Raw genomic sequence first — 17,420 nt, forward strand, 5'->3', positions numbered from 1 at the left:
GATTTTATTGGAACTTGTTGGACTGATGGGGTTTGGGCCACAGAACAACCCATAAACTTTTTATGGTTGTGGATTCGATTAAGCAGCAGATCCAGGCATTTTCATTTTTGTGAATTTCTCAAGAAATGATGCATGGATCTTGATCTGGCACATTTAGGGGCCTGGTGTTTATGAGTGTGTACCGTTTGGTGCAGCTTGATTAAATTTGAAGGGACTGTTGGGCCTCGGTGGAAGTGCTCTACTGTAATAGAGCTGTAATACTGGGAAGAGGCGTGTTATGAAAGAAGAAGAAACATCTGCATGAAAACAATATCCCTGACACGACAATGAGACACGTCTTCATCGGTTTATTTGGTGGATCACTTACTTTTTGCTTTGCTCACAAATGTTGAATGTTTTTAAGCCATCATATCAGTGTGACCATCACTTTCTCGTTAATATTAATATCTAATATGAAATAGATCTGTAGAAATTAGTGTTTAGAACTGGAAATCTACCCTCTCTCTTTTTTAACATATTGCAGAACAATTGAGTGTTACTGGTTTGGAACCATCACAGTGTTTGTGTGAGACGAAGATTTGACTCCACGAGGTACAAAGACGACTTTCTGCAGCCAGCACCTCCTAATCTGTCATTAGATAAACGTGTTAAGATGTTAATATGAATGCATCCCATCATTCTGAGGTGGAGCCCTGAGGGAGTTCGGTGTGTAGGATTTAGTGACATCTAGCGGTGAAGAGGGATATTACAGCCAATCGATTTCCCCTTGCCTTGACGACCTCTTCCCATCATGAAGGAGAAGCCTTAGAGGCCTTCAGGTAATGAACAGGCACCAAGAGGCCTCATGGAACACGGAGGCCTCTGTGGAGGAGGTCCTGCTCCTGGTGTAGATAAGAAGACTCATTCTAAGGTCATGGAAACACAATGATATCTGACAATAGTTCTCTAACTCCTGAGCGCTGGGCCTTTAGAGCAGCAAATATAACTGAACAGATCAAATATACAGACACTCCTGATTGTGACCACACATACTGTAAAGTAAATTATAATAAGTATAATACAAAATAAACTTTATTCCTAAACTTTGTAAATAGTAGCTTGACAAAATAATCTTGACTCAGGATTTGTTTCCTGGATTTTTCCAGAGCTTTCGAGCCCATCTTGAACTTCATAAGTGCTGCTGATGATGATGATGATGAAAGGACCTTGAGTTAAGATTTAGATAAAACACCTATTGTTATTTAATGAGTCATCGTGTAGATAATACGTAATTCAATTGGTTTAATTGTGTTTTTATGCCTGAGATGATAAAACATCAAAAAGTAGCAACAAGAACGACACAGACATCATTTTAATTATGTTTTATTCAAATTCTATTTACAGCATCTTTAGAAACGTCAGAGAAAATCACTGCAAAGTCTCTGATCAAACTTAAACTGAACTCTCACGTCAAACAGAAAATATTTTACATTCATTACATTTACAGTCACTGTATGAAAACATGAGACAAGGACATAGTGAAGAGAAGAGAAGAGAAACGGTGGATTTGTACCATTATAAACAGAAACTTCACACAATATATCACAACGATAACAAAAAGACAAATTACAGTTTACTCAACATCAAACTGAGGAGAACAGAGTATTTCAATCTTCATCATCATGTTGCTCTCATCCGTCAACTCTGTTACAGTCAAGTTGTTAAATCTCCATCAGAGTCTCAGAGAAGCAGGAATAAAACCAGTCGGTGTATTTTTCCATTTCGTCTCAACGTCCTTCATCTAGGGTCAGCTCCTCCAGCTGCTCCTGAACCTCCTCCAGCTGCTCCTGAACCTCCTCCAGCTGCTCCTGAACCTCCTCCAGCTGCTCCTGACCCTCCTCCGGATGCTCCGGAACCCCCTCCAGCTGCTCCTGAACCTCCTCCGGATGCTCCTGGACCTCCTCCAGCTGCTCCTGAACCTCCTCTAGCTGCTCCTGAACCTCCTCTAGCTGCTCCTGAACCTCCTCCAGCCGCTCTGTCTGTTTCTCCTCTTCCTCTTCCTCCTGCTCGTGTTTCTCTGCTCCTTCATCGGTCTGCTCCTCCGATGCTTCACTCTGCAGCTCCTCCTCCTTCTTCACCTCACCACGTCCACTCTCCAGGTTCTCCGAGCTCTCGAAACAGCCCGAGTCCCTCGGCTCCTTGGCCTCCTCTGCAGATCTGTTCTCCTCCTCCTCTGCAGATCTGTTCTCCTCCTCCTCTGGCTCCGACTCGTCCTCAGCTACATGGGACAAAGACAAACATGTTTAATACAGAGTGTCTCAATGTAATCCCTTTGTAATAATGCTGGACTCCAACAGGCCTTTTAATCCTGGTCAGAGAAACTTTAAAGCTGCGGTAACAGACTGTTTGGCCACTTGGGGGCAGCGGTTGTGAAATTGTCATATCATCACATTTAAAACTGGTGATGTGTCTTGAAGAGTAATAAATCCATGTCAGCTGCCCCCTGGGGGTCAGTCCCTGTACTGATGGAATAGGTGCAGAGATAGTCTTGACATGACAGAGCACTGAAAACCACGAGCTGTGTTTAAAACACTGTATCTGTTGCTGCAGGAGAAAGTGTTAGAATCATGTTTAATGATTTGGACGAGAAACGAGCCGAGATATTAGGACCGAGTAGAATTTCTCACAAGCGACCGAACTGTGAACTTTGAGTTTAATGCTGCACAACTGAGCCATGAAATGATGTAGCTCATCTAATAATGTAGCTGAGGCAGAAAAATATGATGGTAGCATTATAAATTCCCCAGAAACACATTTTTACACAGACAGAATGTGATTGAAATCTGTACTGAGACCATTAGTGTCTCACTGACTTTCATAGGGATGTTTTCTCAAGATTTGATTGAATGATATTAGATATTTTGTTATTGTTTCCCTGCAGAGCAGCGTCATTGTGAAAGATTCTGAGCTCTGCAGCTTCACAGTGTGTGAACCATAGACTGTAGATGGTGTGAACCTACAGTCTCTGAGCAGTTCGCTGGCGCTCAGGATCTTGGAGCGCTGCTCTGGATCAGTGAGGTTCAGCTCATTCAGGTGAGACTCCTTCAGTCCTGCAAAGTCCTCCAGACTCTGGAACCCGTGCATGGACAGTAAAGAACTCAGCTCCTGTGAGAGAAACACTTAAAGTGTTAGACTGAGTCACACAAACAGGTTCTGTCAGTTCTTCGCTCTGTTATCAGTCGGTGTCTCGTACCGTCAGGCCGATGCTGTCCAGCACCTCCTCCAGGGTTTTGGGTTTGGACTTGACTCGTTGGCCTTTGCTGCCGCAGCGTCTCCTCCTGACCGGGGGGCTCTCGTCAGGCAGGAGGTTGACGTAGATGAACTTGAAGGAGCCCACCTTGTTGTTGAGCTTCCCGGTCCAAGTCCCTACAGGGGGCTTCTCGATGATGTACATGATGTCTCCTTTCTGTAAGAGACATGATGCATGAACATCTCAGCTCAGATCAGGAGATATAAGGACACAGATGAAAGGACGGACTAAAAGAACACAAGAGCAACAATCCTTTAGCGAATCATGTTTTTTTTTGGTTAAAAACCTGAACCATCATCTGTCCACTTACTGTTTACAAACTCAAAATACTGTTATGATCACATGCTCGGAAACAAGTCACAAAGAAACTTAGAAAAGCAGAAGACTGGATGACTAACTCCAAATATTTTAATACCAGTTAAATATGAATCACAATGTCCCTTCTTGTCTCACTTGGTTTACAAGATCACAGGGAAACATCACAGGGCCGAGGGACCAATCAGAGCTGAGGAAGACGAGGAGCTTCCCCTGAGCCTCACCTGGAGTTTCAGTGACTCCATGTCGTAGGGGCTGGGGGTGAAGTCAGTGTGAACCACAGCTCGACCACAGAATGGTCCAGTGTAAGAGAGGCCGCTCTCCTCCAGCCTCATGCTGTCCCTCTGACAGTATCCACTGTCCAGGCTCTGTCTGTCACTACCTGACCAGGACAGACAAAAACACGGTTTACAACAGGGCTTGTCAAACCCACAGATTTCTGTACATGAATGCATAGAGAAGGGAGCTCTGGTTTACAGGGATACAGATGTTCACTCACTGCCTGAGAGCTGGCGGGAGATGGGACTGGGCAGGGTGTCCTCTGAGCCCGAGGAGCAAACAGACGTCCTCTGTCCTGCGCTCAGATTTGGAAGCCAATCAGAGATGGGAGACGTCTCCTCTCCGATCTCCCCCTGGAGACACAGAGAGGGTCAGAGGTTTTATTGATTCACCCTCAGTTCACTCAGTGGAAGTTTATCACAGCGGGAAAAACAACAGCACACTCAGATATAATGTAATAACAAAAAAATAATTAAATGAAGAAAATAAGCTTATCAGTTTATTGCTGATGAATTGTTGATAAAAGAAAATACTAAATCCTTCATAACAAAGCTTCCTTTCTTTTTATATAAAATATCAGTTTTTTTGTCTGTATTTAAATTCTCTCTATCCGGTCAGTGGTGAATGGGAGCAACAATCTAAAACTAGCTTAATGAATTCTGTCAGTACTGAGGAAGTGCAGAACGAGCGAGTCAGCAGGAATAATTCAGGTTCAATATCTAAGTAAAAGTAACGCACTGAAAATGACTCTTATGTAAAATCACAGTACTGTTATCAAAAATTCAAGTATCAAAAGAAAAATTATCAATACAGAAAATATCCCTGTGTGTGATTATACTACAACCACATTATTTATTAGAAGAGTTGTTGATTCTTTAATGTGTAAGTCACATAACAGTTGGTCAAGGTGGAGATAAGTTATTCCGTATGTTCTCATTATCACATGATAAATCTTGGTAAAGTAACTGTTAAATGAAGCCGTCAAATAATTGTAGAGAAGTAAAAGTATAAAGTGGCATGAAAATGGAAATACTCATGTAAGTGGTTACATTTTGTACTAGTACTAGAGTTTTAGAGTAAATGTACATTTCCTGCTGCAGAGAATCAAACAAAGGGAGTTTCCTGCCTTTTGAATCAAGCTCTTGTCCACTAGATGGAGACAAGTTTGATCTTCCTGTAAGAACAACATCACTATTCGAGTGTGTTTTAGTATCTATATTTTATATTTATATGTCATTCAGGTAAATATTAAATGTCTTCACCCCCTCCTCAGCCAGAGCCTTCTGCACCATCTTGGACGTCTTGCGGGTCATCGTGCGTGAGATGACTTTTCGCCATTTGTTCCCCAGTTTGCTGCCACTTTTCCCGGCTTCCTCTGGTGGAACAGCCTCTGTGACCTGGGAGGAGAATACAGAAGAAAAAGTATTTGAATAGCTTGTTGACAAATACAGACGGGTTCAGTTTTTTTTAAGTAAAGTTCGTGAGTATTTAAAAAGAAAACTGTGTCACTGACATAAACTCAGTCTCGGTGGCTCACAGTGGCCTCGCTGTCACTTCTCACACTAGAAAACCTTTGTGGTCGTGAGGTTTGCATAAACAAACTGCTGAATCCCACACAGCCACATTTACAAATGCACAACACACACACACAGACACACAAATACACACATCTGCACGCCTTTGTGGCCGCACAGTTTCTGAGAACGCTACCTGACATAACTCTGGCTGCAGGGTGCAGGGCCCCGAGCTCCTTAATGGAAGCTAATGACGTTTTGAATATTGCTATGAGGTAGTTGAAGTCTAGAAATGTTTTGGTCAAAGGTCAAAAGGGAAATACAATAGAAATGCTGTTAGAACATAAACTCAGGAAGTGAGTTAGTGTCGGCTGAATTCAACGTCAGCTTCTACTAAAGAAACATCAGAGACACACAACAGCTCGAGGGGAATTTACCAAAGCTGTTTTCTTCTGTGGTTCTAATTCAGAAATCTGATCTGAAATAATTTCGTCAAAACCGACGTTTTCAAGCTTTTTGTGAACTTGAAGAATCTCAAGTTTTCTTGATGAAGTAAAAATGATGCCTGAAACAGCGACTTTGTGTTTTTCAATTGCAGATTCAATGTCCATGTTTATTTATTAAATATAAACATAATCGTGTGTTTCAATGTTCATATTTGTGTATAAGTTTAACTTTATTTAATCAAATTATTTGATTTATTTGATTTATTCTCAGTAACTTAACATAGAAAACACTTCATTAAATGTGACCCATGTAAAACTGTTACATGAACATTTAGTATGTAATGGAAATACACAGAAAGAGCATTTTTTGGAGTGGAGGGAGATGATGTTTATTTTCAACATGCAGAAGCTACAATGACACACACACACACACACACACACACACACACACACACACACACACACACACACACCATCACACACACACACTCACAGCTTCTGTCTGTCTGACTCAGAGGCTCTATGCTCGACTAACTAGCGCTGCAGGACATCCTGTCTGCCCGCTGCTGTCATCTGGCCCCTGTGCAACACTTCTCCTTCTTACTTCCTCTCCTCTTCTGCACTTCTTCTCTCATTTGTCTGTCAACTTCCACTCACAACGCACAGAACGTTACCGGGAAGTTATCAAGATAGATTAAAAAAAACTGTTTGAACACACATGTGCAGCGGGGCGTTAAATCAGGAAGCTGTTCCTGCTCGGCCTGTGTGCAACTCCAATTCTTCTGGATGCAGAGTCGATTCAGGGCGAATGAGGGACACTGACATTAACTATTATTCGTACAGGAACTTAAAACACAAAGTTTATAAGGAATAAACTTCTACTGTAAAGAACAAGTTCCGTCCTGTGACTGATTGTGATTTTGAATGTTTTTATGAGTCTGTCGAAGAGGATAAATACGTCCAGCTTACATTCTCCTCCAGTGTGAACTCCTTCTCCGACACAACAGGAGAGGTGGGTCTGTGCTTCATGAAGTCCTTGAAGCTGCTCGACCTCTGCAGGGTGAGCTGTAAACACACAGGAAACTGCATTTACTGGAAATCCTAATGACAACAGCTCAGAGGAGCATAACAGGGCGAATGTGTCACAAGGAGGTACAAGATAGAACATTTTGGATCTCAAACAGTCAACGGTGAAAAAGCCTCGGGGCCGTCACCAGGAAAAGTGTCACATCAGTTGGTTGTTGGCTGCAACATGAAACTCGTCCTTATCTCCTCGGACGTGTGAACAGACTGAATGTGTTTATTTCTCAGAACAAGCAACTGCCCGTTTCACAGAAACACTCCTGAATCCTGCGTGTAGCTGCATCTGAAACATGTTTATAAGTTTAGTGGAACACACAAATAAATGATGTTTGGTGACATGTGAGTTTGTTTTCATGAGACAGAAACATGTTTCTAGTCTGAATTGGAAAAAGGGACAGATGAGAATATGAAATCCTCTTTTCTGAGTTCGTAAGTTTGATATAAGGCTCTGAGTAATTATTATTTTCATTATCGATAAATCTACAGATTGTTTTCTTGATTCATCAACATAAAAAATGACAAACTATTAACTCATAATGAAAATAGCTACTAGTTAATAAGAAATCAAACAATGAACTAGTTCTAGTTCAAGTTAAATCCTGGATCCTGCATCTGCACTAAGATTTAATTCAACTCAGCTCAGTAGTTTCTCTATAATCCTGCTCACAAATAAACCCAAACCAATCCAACTCATCCTTTCAGCTCCAGTCTTCTGTCTCATGTATATACATTGAAGTTAAATGCATCTTTTTCACATGTTTAAATAGTTTCTTGCAGCTCAGGTGTAAATTGTTAAAAAACGTTCTACACGTCTCTGTGCTTGTTATCATCGTTGTTGATTCTTGATTCTGAAACCACAGGAAACGGGCAAAGTTCCAGCAGCTGCCAACAGCCAATCATTGCACACATCCAGGCAGAGCTGGTGGCTGATGGTCTGTCTGTGGCTCACCTGAAGAATCAAACCACCGGTGCAAATAACATCTCATAGGAAGCAGAAGGTTTGGTAAAATATTTTTTTTCTGCCTCCCTTAATAAAGCTTGAAGATAAATAATGAAACGCTGACATCCTCCAGCTTACATTTTTATTTCTGACAACTACATTTGGAGACGACAGCGGAGAACAAAGCTGGTGAGATGTGTAATGAGGAGGTGTGAATCAAACCAGAGGAGATGTGGATGGAAACTAAAGGTGCCGGTGTCGGGCGTAGGAGGATAGGCCTCATGCTGGCAGCAGAAGCCACAAAGCCTTTTCTGACTCAAACTACATCTGCAGCAATGATTCATCCTCCAGAATACAGGAACCAAAAGAGCACAAAGGATAAGTGGAGGTTTGTTAAACTGCACATGAAAATCCTCAGTTTTAGACAAAAGATCATCCAGAGCTTTGTGAGCGTGTTTGTCTTGAGGTGACATCCTGATCTGTGACAAGCCCCTTTACATAATCACAGATATTTACATTTATAAAAACCTGTAAAACTTCTCTTCCTCAAGTTTAAAAGAAAAAAGTGATGAAACACTCATCTCACCTTCTTCTTCTGCGGCACCTGCTCCTTCTCTGAGACGTTTGAAGGCTTTCGCCTCAACATCTTGCTCCGTGCTCGTCAGGTCTGTCAGGACAAACTGTTGAGAGGGAAATCTACACCGGTGTTAATCGCTCAGAGTTTGTGTCGCTGTGCCAAGAGATTGAAAACACTCAGAGGAAGCTGCAGCCGAGTGAAGTGCACAAGCTGAGAGGAAGTCACATGTTCACACAGAGAACTGAAGAGGCAAACCCTTGTGTCGCTCAGGTTTACACACCCAGGCCATCGGGTTTGTTACATGTGTTTTTCAGGCTCATGTGCAAGAAACTGAAGTTCACTGTGGCTCAAACCTGAAGTGACAGTAAACGTGTCACTTCTGATGGTCAAAAAGAAAGTGAACAACACTGGTTCTTCATATTGTGAATAATCAGACTCTGATTGGTCATATTAAACACGTTCCAGTCAGATAAAAGCTCCAAAGGATCATGGATGACAAACCTCATGCTGCAGTGTCCCTCAGCTGGAACTAAAACGGAACTAGAGCTCAAACCTCTGCTAACTCCACACCACACACTCATCGACATCAGTTCCCTAGATTTCCCCGATTTCAATGGTGAAAGGTGACAATGGAAACATTTTCCTGGATCTGAACCTTTTTTCCGGATGCGTGACAAAAATAAATGGTTTCTGTCTTGGCCTGATCTAGTTTCATGGAAATCAGTTCCGTCGTTTTTTTTTTTGCATAATCCCGCTGAGAAAGAAAGAAAGAAAGGAATAAGCAAACAAACACACCAGCGTGGAGGTGATGTTTTCAGCTGCATGAAGCTGAGAGAAGTTAATGATCCTCAGTCTGCTGACATGGAGCCATAAAGTGAGACGGGGGTGCATAGCTGAAGAGTGGAAGTGAAAGACCTCCAGAGACGACACATTTAGAAACTGAACTGTAACAGGTCTGCAGGTGCAGCTTCAAGAGGCCATAACATCAGAGAGGATGTGTAGACACGGAACGGTTTCAGACCCAAATAAGTTGTGAGGTCTAACACATGCAGACTCTACAAACACTAATGGTTGAGTACATAATAGAAATGTCTGTGCTTTTGTATCTACACTAAAAGAGAGAGGGAAGTCCAATGCTTGTTATTTTGGTGGGGTAGTAAACCACGTGAGAAGAAGATGCCCTATTTCAATTTCCTGTTATTTGAGAGGCAACCGAGTCTGATGTGTCTGCAGATCACGAAGCCGTGAAAACCATAAACAAAACGTGAGAAGACCTGAAACCAAGAGGCAGCGGTGGAGACGTATTTAGATCCTCTACTCATGTAAAAGTATCAATACTTCACTGTAAAAATACTCCATTACTCTACATTACATTATATTAATAATGTAAAAGTACTCATCGTGACATTTTAGCTTTCGTTTCTTAAATCACAGCTGAGATGTAGACTTCCATCAGTTAAAGTTCAAGTCATGTCACTGGTGTTAAAGAATTATTAACGAGGACACTTCTCTGTTTAAAAGAGTCTCACTTTAATAAAATAGAAATGAAATGAGCTGGTCATACAAAGGTCCAGTTTGAAAACCCAAAACTCAAAACATCAAAAATCACACAAAAGCTCATTTTAAAATCTTGAACGTCACAATATCTGAAATTTATTCACAGAGTTAAATTATTAAACAAACATCCTTTTAATTAAAAAAATCTACATTGCAGTGCATCTCTCAACCTGGCATAGCTGCTAAATAGAGACTGCATAGGGGTAACGTCAGTGTGCAAGTCTGCAGAGGATGGAGTGAGCGTCAGAAGATGCTTAGGAGACGTTGTGGAGGACAGCGACGGCCAGAGTGATGAGCGTCAGCGAGGAGGAACAGACGGACGCAGACGATCCAGATGCGGTGAAGGGCTCGGTGTTTCTCAGCATCCAGTCCTTCTCTTCATGTAGCTTCTGTCGGTCCAGCTCAGGACCCACCAGCCTCCTGATCGTCTCGTAGTAGTTGTTCAGCCACTGAAGCTGGAGACACACAGAAGAACTCTGGATGAAAGATTTACTCTGCTGACGTGTAGACACAGAGCAGCTTTGTTTAATATCACCGATGAATTGGACGGACTTGAGTGAAAACACTGGATAAAATGCAAAAATAGCACAAAATAATCCAGATTTATCTGAAGTTGAATACACTTGAATACATTAAATATGGTGTTCCACAGGGATCAATACTTGGATCACTTTTGTTCTACATTCTGAAGTCCTGGCTGTTTACTTAAAGAATCATTGTGGTTGTATGGCTCTGCTAAACACAGCAGTTCAGTCTACATGCATGTTTTGTCAGATTCATATGAGGTCACCATGACCAACAAAATCGAATCCGTTTATCCTTTAATCCAAGTTAACGTTGGTACTCAATTTGGAGAAATTCCCTCCATGTGCTCTTCAGGTTTTGAGTTCATAAGAATGGGAAAGACAGACAGACTGAAGGATGGACAACCTGAAAACATAATGCCAACATAGTGCCAGAAACAAGAAGCAAGAATACTCTATTACAAGTACAGGTTCTGCATTCAAACTTCTACTCAAGTACAATTTACAGTTATACAGTTTTCTCCAATAAGTACTCATTAAGCAGGAAGTTGAAATACTGGTGTATCAGTGGATCAAAACCTTCAAACCAGTTGGCACTAAATTAACAGAAGTTGAAAAAAAAAAACAGTTTAGCCCAAAGACGACACAGTTCCTCCTTGTTTCAGAAAATGACCAATTTTCTTTACTGTTCCATGATGTTAACAAAAATATCTTTCTCTTCAGATGAACAGGAACAAAAGTGCAGATGTAAAACTTCACACGTGGTTTTGTTTTGATCTCTGAGCTGCAGAGAAGCTACGGTGTCGTGTTAAAGGGGAAGTTTTAGAAGAGGAAACCTGCTCTTAAGGCAGGAAATAACATTTTATAACAAGCGTTATTTCTACAAATTAAAAATCAGATTTTATAACTGGAGTAGAAAACCTATGCTTAGATAATGAATCTTTTAAAAATAATTAAAGTGCAGGTTTAGTAACTTCTTAACTAACAGTTTTCTTGACATGAAGTGGACGATGCCGTCAAACACTGGTCTTACCTGCTCTGGGCTGAGGAGAGACGTGTCTATTAGCTTTCTGTCGTATGGAACCAGTGACACGGTGTCGAAGGTCAGAAAGTTGTGACCATACTGAGGGTGAACAGAACACATGGAGGCAGATGTTATTTACAAAGAACTGATCTCAATCTGCTGATGTCACATATTGTCATTAAATGTATCTGCCTTCGTTTGGGCGGGTACGATCACAGCAACATCTTCGATTCGGATCCCGAAGTCGTTCTCCTTGTAATATCCAGGTTCTGAAAGAAAACCGTCGACAGTTTGGTTTTTAGCATTTGAGCCATGAAATGTGCATGTGAAGTTAATTCTCTTTACCATCAGGATATTGGTTTTAAAAGTCTCACCTATCGATGTGAACATTCCTGCTCTGAAGGGAATGTTGTTGCTCTGAAAACCCACCGGCCCTGCAGCAGAAATATCACAATATTACATCTTTAAACTACGATGGAAGCATGTTGCATTCACTTGAGGAAAAATATTTTTTTTCTGAAACAACCAGAATATTTTCTGATTTGATTGGGTCAAATATTTGAATGAGACTATTTTCTTACATTTTATAGGCTCAACAGTTTTTTTGGTCAATAAATACGTCACTGTTAAATACAGTAATCTGAGTAAAACTGGAGGTCGTATAATCTGAAGATCATATAAAAGGTAAAAGGAGCCGTACACTCATGAACTCCAAAGTAGTTTCCAACACCGTGACCTGTGCCGTGGCCGTAGTTCAGGCCCACCTCCCACAATGCCCGGCGGCCCAGCATCTCTATGTTCACGCCTGTTGAGGAACAAAACAAAGAGATGCTCAAATCTAACATCCTGCTGCAGGCGCAGAGACAATGATGACAGGTGGAGAAACAGCGCTCTCTCGTGGTGAAACAGAGAAAAGTGTCAGAGTAGAATTGTTAATCTCATTCTTAAAGTGTTTTTCATCCCCACCTCTTGTCCCTGAGGGAAATATGGTTCGAGATATCTCAATGTTTCCCATGAGCACTCGCGTGTAGGCCTCCTGTGAAGTGAGACAGGATTGAGACTGTGTGAAAAACCTGACTTTACACAATGCTGAGCTATAACTCAATATACTTTCTCACTGTAAGACCTGTGAGAAACATGTCATGTATTTTTTATTCATTTCACTGCACAATTTGTTGTCTGCTTTGCCTGTACAGTTTAATGTTAGTGTTGATTTACTGCTCGAACACATAACGACGTCAGAGGATCATTAAAGTGCCAATTTATCATAAAAATGACAGCAGGAATGATGTGGATGATATTTCACAGAGAAAATGTAAATATCTTTTCACAGATTCACACTTTCATATTTTAATTGAAGCTGTTACCTTCTGCATCGGTGTAGGGGTTCCCCAGTGAACTGTCCGAGTGATGTCAGTGGTCCCGTCTCTAGTGGAGGCAGTATTTGTATTAGTATCAGTGGGTGAGAGACAGGATGACTCATTTCACATGTGGGTGATGTGAAGTGAAACTGGAGCAGAGTGTGTTTTTACTCACAGATACTGTCCTCCGGAGTCGACCAGATACATCTCATCTACTCTCAACCTCCTGCTGGTTTCTGCTGATGGGCTGCGACAAACAGGAAATGGTATCAGGACTATGAGGACCATGTCAGTCTTTGGGTTTAGGCCTCAAGCTTTAACAAGGGTGTTGACCATTTTCTAAATCATGTTTTAAATTTGTAGATTGATTCCTTGACTCTCAGATGCTCTTGTTTGTCATTTATTTAACTATTTTAGATGCATCTCATGCCTTTAATAGGTAATATCCAAATGTGAGCTCACAGTAAATGAATGTTGACTTTTAATTTATAGTTTTACATTTAGGATAATGATAGTAATGGAGCAGTATCAGCAGTCGACTTTGTCCGAGCATGTTTGAACCCTCCAACAAGGAGAGGTAACTCTCTAAAAACCAAGATACAAAGATGAGATGATTACAGACTATGATAAAAGATAAGTCACTAAAAATTAAAAGACCATTAGTTCATCTTACCTGTAATGGGCCAGAGCAGCGTTGGGTCCACTTGCAGAGATGGTGTCAAAGCTTGGGCCTCTGCTGTCCTTCTGTTTGCTGTAATGATGTTCACATTAGCTGTGAAAATGCACTTTGAAGTAATTGTGTCTTGAACTGTTCTATACTATGTCTGGACTTCATGTTTTTCATTTCAATTACTGGACATCTGTCTGAGTTTGAACCTCAGTGTCTTTATAGCTGTGTGTTTTCTGGGCTCTTGATCATTCAGTCAGTGTTTGCCTTGGCGCTCACCTGCGACACTTGTTGACGTAATCTGAAGCCGTCAGCTCAGTCTCCTTCCCCTCGGGCACAGCCTTCTCCAGCCATATCAGCAGCTGGATGACCGCGACTGCATCCCTCACCTGCACAGAGCCACAGCGACACACGGGATCAAACCTCACGTGTTACAAAGCTGTTCAGACGTCATTGGACAAGGTACTAAAAATATATCAAGGCGAGTGTTCAGCTATCAGTGTTATCAGTGTCAGTGAGACCATTACCCTGTAAAGATAATGGTCTCATAATAAATTTAAAAGCTTCATAAGTAACAACCACAATTGTGTCTTTATCAGTGATTACACAGTGACTGTATGTGCATCATGGACTGTTTATAAAGATGGATGACGCGTCTCTACTTCGTCCAACTATTTACAAATTAAGCAACATATTCCAGATGCGAGCCAGAATCAGAGCAGTAGTGTTTGAGAGATCGAGCCGTGGTATCGATGTCCCACCGATACACAAGCTCAACCAATCACAAATCTGTCTCAGCTGTCAATCATGACGTTTCATCCCATGTTAAGAGCAGCAATAACTTACTTTTTTTTTTACCTAAAATGACAGAAACCATCTTCGAGAAAAATGTATTTGACGTGTACTTTGACATTGAGTTTTGTCCATGTCCCATCTGCTAACATGGAGCAGGTAGGGTTTATGACCTTTACTGCAGCCAGCCACCAGGGGGCAATCAAGATGCTTTGGCTTCACTGTGTGTCATCCATCTTTATTTACAGTCTAATGTACATTGTGGTTTGCTCATGTATAACCTGAGTATGTCTGTTCACAGTTTACGTACGTGAGCTTCCCTCAGGATTTTCTGCTCAGTGTCATCTTTAACGGCTTTGGTCGTTAACACAGGAGAGTAGGAGGTTGTCATCAGTTTGTCCTAATTAATACAGGGAAACATTAATTCAAGCAACGATAACAATAATAATCATTATATTGAAATATGCAGTGCAATTATATGATTTCATTTTTAAGATGTCTGCATACCTCTGGTGTTATGACCTCATAAAGTGCATAGTTTGTGTACTCTGTGCCGATCCACACTTTAACTCCTGGCTGGGCCACATACGTCTTTAAATGGTCTCGAACAGTGTCGTAGCTTTTCAGCTGCACACACAGGGAGTCGTTGCACGAGGCGTTCAGGTACAACTTCAACTCCTCTGTCACTCTCTCTGTGTGGAGGAAGAGCCTGGAGAAGGGAAAGTACAAAAAGTCCTGATACTGAATATATCAAAATATGATTATTGGTTTGTTTCTAGTGTTTGTGGTGGAAATTACAGCAACAGAGACAGAATCTGATGTGTTTGCATATAATCCCAGAGAAAGAACTTGCCAGATCTTATCCATTGTGAGCAGAGTGTAGGAGTAGAAAAAGGGGTTGTATGGGATGTCGTTGCCGCGCAGATTAAACAGCCCTAAAAAAACCCACAAATACACAACAACACTGTATGTCAGTGGCAGCAGCAGCTCACACATCCATTTACATCATCTGACAGATCCACCTGAGCACAGACACACGGTCTGTATCTTCTGTTAGTGTCGGATGTACGTGACTGTCTCTGAGCCCCCGACATTGGGAACAGATTTGTTAATTCTGAACTCAGGAGTCTGGAGCGGTCTGAGGCAGAGCAGTCATCCTGTGTGGGTTATGAGGAGAATGCTTTTGAATAATACACTGTTCATTTACCAGATGCTGAGCTGATTAGTCACACTGCTTCAATCCTGCATTTTTGTCAGTTTATAACTAGTTATTTAAAAGTTTCAAGTTCGAATATTTTCTTTATACCTCTATGCTATGAGTACTGCCCTATTTTTTTTTTTTAGAAACCCTTGTCTGTCTGAGAGTCTGTCATAATCTTTCATGCGCTTTGTTTTGTTGTTTGTTTTTATACAGTATACTGGATATTCAGCCAGAGGCTTAAAGCGGCTGTTCAGCATTTTTAAACATTTTGTCAACAAAACATTTTTATGAAAACAGTATCCTATTCTGATATTATCTATTCTTGTCATTTAATTTTGAAAACATTATTAGTTTCATTGATCTCACATCGATGATCCGTCCAGATTCTTTTCAATACTGGTTTGCTTTTTGCATTATTGTTGTAATTGCATTGTTTAAAATTCTTCTTCATGCAGTTATCTTCATGGTAAAATGTAGGTCAGCAAATTTGATTTCAGTTAATTAAAACTTTCAATCAATTGTCTTGAGGGCAATATCAAATTCTAATTCTGTGGTGGTGAAGAGCAACAGTCAATCTGATAAAACAAATTCTTTAAGTATTATCATCATTTTCCATAAATAGATTCACTTTTAGAGTAGATGAAATGTATCTTTATAGCTCTCATATAGATTAAAATAATTGTCTCTCATATCAGTGGCATGATTGATTGAAAATTAGGCATAAGCGTTACTTACAGGCTGTTTCATCCAGCGCTGAGAGCAGAAGAGCTGTGGGCTGGTATGGATTGTCCCTCATCTGATTCCGTATGTGATCCACTTTCATCTGCCAAGACCTTTCTGCAAAAACACACATTTGATTTTCTTTGCATCTACAACCCAATAAACACTTGACGCTCGTTTGCATTCGAAACAGGCCTCCTGAGCTCTTGTGACATCTGGACCTGTGCCCGGTCGGCCTGCTTGGTAATCAAGAGCTTCTCTATGAAGCAACTGTTCATATTTCTTGTTTGAAAGTCATTGAGCTCAGTTAAAAAGACACAGAACAAAATTGAGTTACATAAAAGATGCTCAAATGTTTCAGAGTTGTTTGAAACTGCAGTCAGGTGATAATTCTCTGTGGATTTGTCACTTTGAACAAAATCATTCCATTAAAAAATATTGATTAGTGCAGCTCATAGGATGTGAACAGCAGTGTTGTTGATGCTTCTGACTAAGTGAAGGCACATTAGTGCTTTTCCAGTAACTTCGCCTCTTTCTTTGACACTTCTATCGACTGAAAAACTGCTCACCTCTCCTCAGACTGACACAGAAAGCTTTCCACGCCATGACACAGCATTTATAAAAGACTTTCTGAAAAGTCCCCTGTATCGAATGCTTTTTACAAGATTGCTGTCAAATATACACACACAAACACACACATTAACAAACACACACATTAACAAACACACACATTAACAAACACACACACACACACACACACAAACCATTAGGTTTATGATGCTCTTCGTTTGTTCCATTTGTCTGACCATAAAGAAGAATAAGGCTCATGAGCGTCCAGACAACTTCCTTATCTGAGGCTCTTCCATTCTCTCAGTTAGTATTTGATCTGTCAACCAGACATACGACATGAGCCAATGTTTATGGCTGTGTTTGTGGAGCCACTTATTGCCCTCTGTTCAGTTTGCAGGTATTTGCCAGAACAAAGATAAACGGCACCACAGACTGCAGTGTGTAGGCCTATGTGTGTACAGTGCAGACACACTTACAGACACACGCACATATAAGGAAGGAAACTCACGTATGACTCTGTCTGGCAGGTGGGTGAGGGTGTGAGGTGGGACGGGCGGTCTG

General features: G+C 41.1%; 2 protein-coding genes across 8 annotated transcripts in view; both read right to left on the reverse strand.

The window, feature by feature from the left end:
• Positions 1-1,351: 1,351 nt before the first annotated feature.
• On the reverse strand, positions 1,352-8,628 carry sash3 (SAM and SH3 domain containing 3). 6 transcript variants are annotated; one of them, XM_034598162.1, is made up of 9 exons: positions 8,453-8,628; positions 6,813-6,908; positions 5,146-5,280; positions 4,104-4,236; positions 3,829-3,986; positions 3,233-3,445; positions 3,000-3,144; positions 1,938-2,257; positions 1,352-1,853 (listed from the first exon to the last, which is right to left on the reverse strand). In XM_034598162.1, the coding sequence occupies exons 1-9, from the start codon at positions 8,510-8,512 to the stop codon at positions 1,767-1,769; spliced, it is 1,347 nt and encodes a 448-aa protein (XP_034454053.1). In that variant the 5' UTR covers positions 8,513-8,628; the 3' UTR covers positions 1,352-1,766. The 6 variants fall into 6 exon arrangements, with proteins under 6 accessions (XP_034454053.1, XP_034454052.1, XP_034454050.1 ...); XM_034598161.1 differs by having other exon boundaries at positions 1,917-2,257; XM_034598159.1 differs by having other exon boundaries at positions 1,352-1,874; positions 1,917-2,257.
• Positions 8,629-9,972: 1,344 nt separating this feature from the next.
• The window catches only part of xpnpep2 (X-prolyl aminopeptidase (aminopeptidase P) 2, membrane-bound), an 87,592-nt gene continuing 80,144 nt past the window's right edge, over positions 9,973-17,420 (reverse strand). For both annotated transcript variants that reach the window (XM_034598156.1, XM_034598157.1), the window contains 15 exons: positions 17,368-17,420; positions 16,305-16,406; positions 15,222-15,303; positions 14,876-15,077; positions 14,679-14,768; positions 13,856-13,965; positions 13,583-13,660; positions 13,085-13,156; positions 12,916-12,976; positions 12,515-12,584; positions 12,249-12,353; positions 11,923-11,982; positions 11,741-11,817; positions 11,558-11,647; positions 9,973-10,455 (listed from right to left, as the gene is read on the reverse strand). The exon at positions 17,368-17,420 is cut by the window's right edge and continues 91 nt beyond it. In XM_034598156.1, coding sequence (XP_034454047.1) covers positions 10,255-10,455; positions 11,558-11,647; positions 11,741-11,817; positions 11,923-11,982; positions 12,249-12,353; positions 12,515-12,584; positions 12,916-12,976; positions 13,085-13,156; positions 13,583-13,660; positions 13,856-13,965; positions 14,679-14,768; positions 14,876-15,077; positions 15,222-15,303; positions 16,305-16,406; positions 17,368-17,420 — 1,453 coding nt within the window. In that variant the 3' untranslated portion in view covers positions 9,973-10,254. The remainder of the gene's footprint in view (positions 10,456-11,557; positions 11,648-11,740; positions 11,818-11,922; positions 11,983-12,248; positions 12,354-12,514; positions 12,585-12,915; positions 12,977-13,084; positions 13,157-13,582; positions 13,661-13,855; positions 13,966-14,678; positions 14,769-14,875; positions 15,078-15,221; positions 15,304-16,304; positions 16,407-17,367) is intronic.

Source organism: Hippoglossus hippoglossus, chromosome 10, assembly GCF_009819705.1.
Source record: "Hippoglossus hippoglossus isolate fHipHip1 chromosome 10, fHipHip1.pri, whole genome shotgun sequence".
In the NCBI taxonomy this organism is placed as follows: Eukaryota; Metazoa; Chordata; class Actinopteri; order Pleuronectiformes; family Pleuronectidae; genus Hippoglossus; species Hippoglossus hippoglossus.

Excerpts from the sequence above, each read along its gene's own strand:
- sash3 (XM_034598158.1), bottom strand. The coding sequence starts at position 8,512 with ATGTTGAGGCGAAAGCCTTCAAACGTCTCAGAGAAGGAGCAGGTGCCG. Across the intron at positions 5,281-6,812 it reads AGTTCACACTGGAGGAGAAT|GTCACAGAGGCTGTTCCACC; the intron begins GTAAGCTGGACG and ends TTCTCCTCCCAG. Across the intron at positions 3,145-3,232 it reads TGGACAGCATCGGCCTGACG|GAGCTGAGTTCTTTACTGTC; the intron begins GTACGAGACACC and ends TTTCTCTCACAG.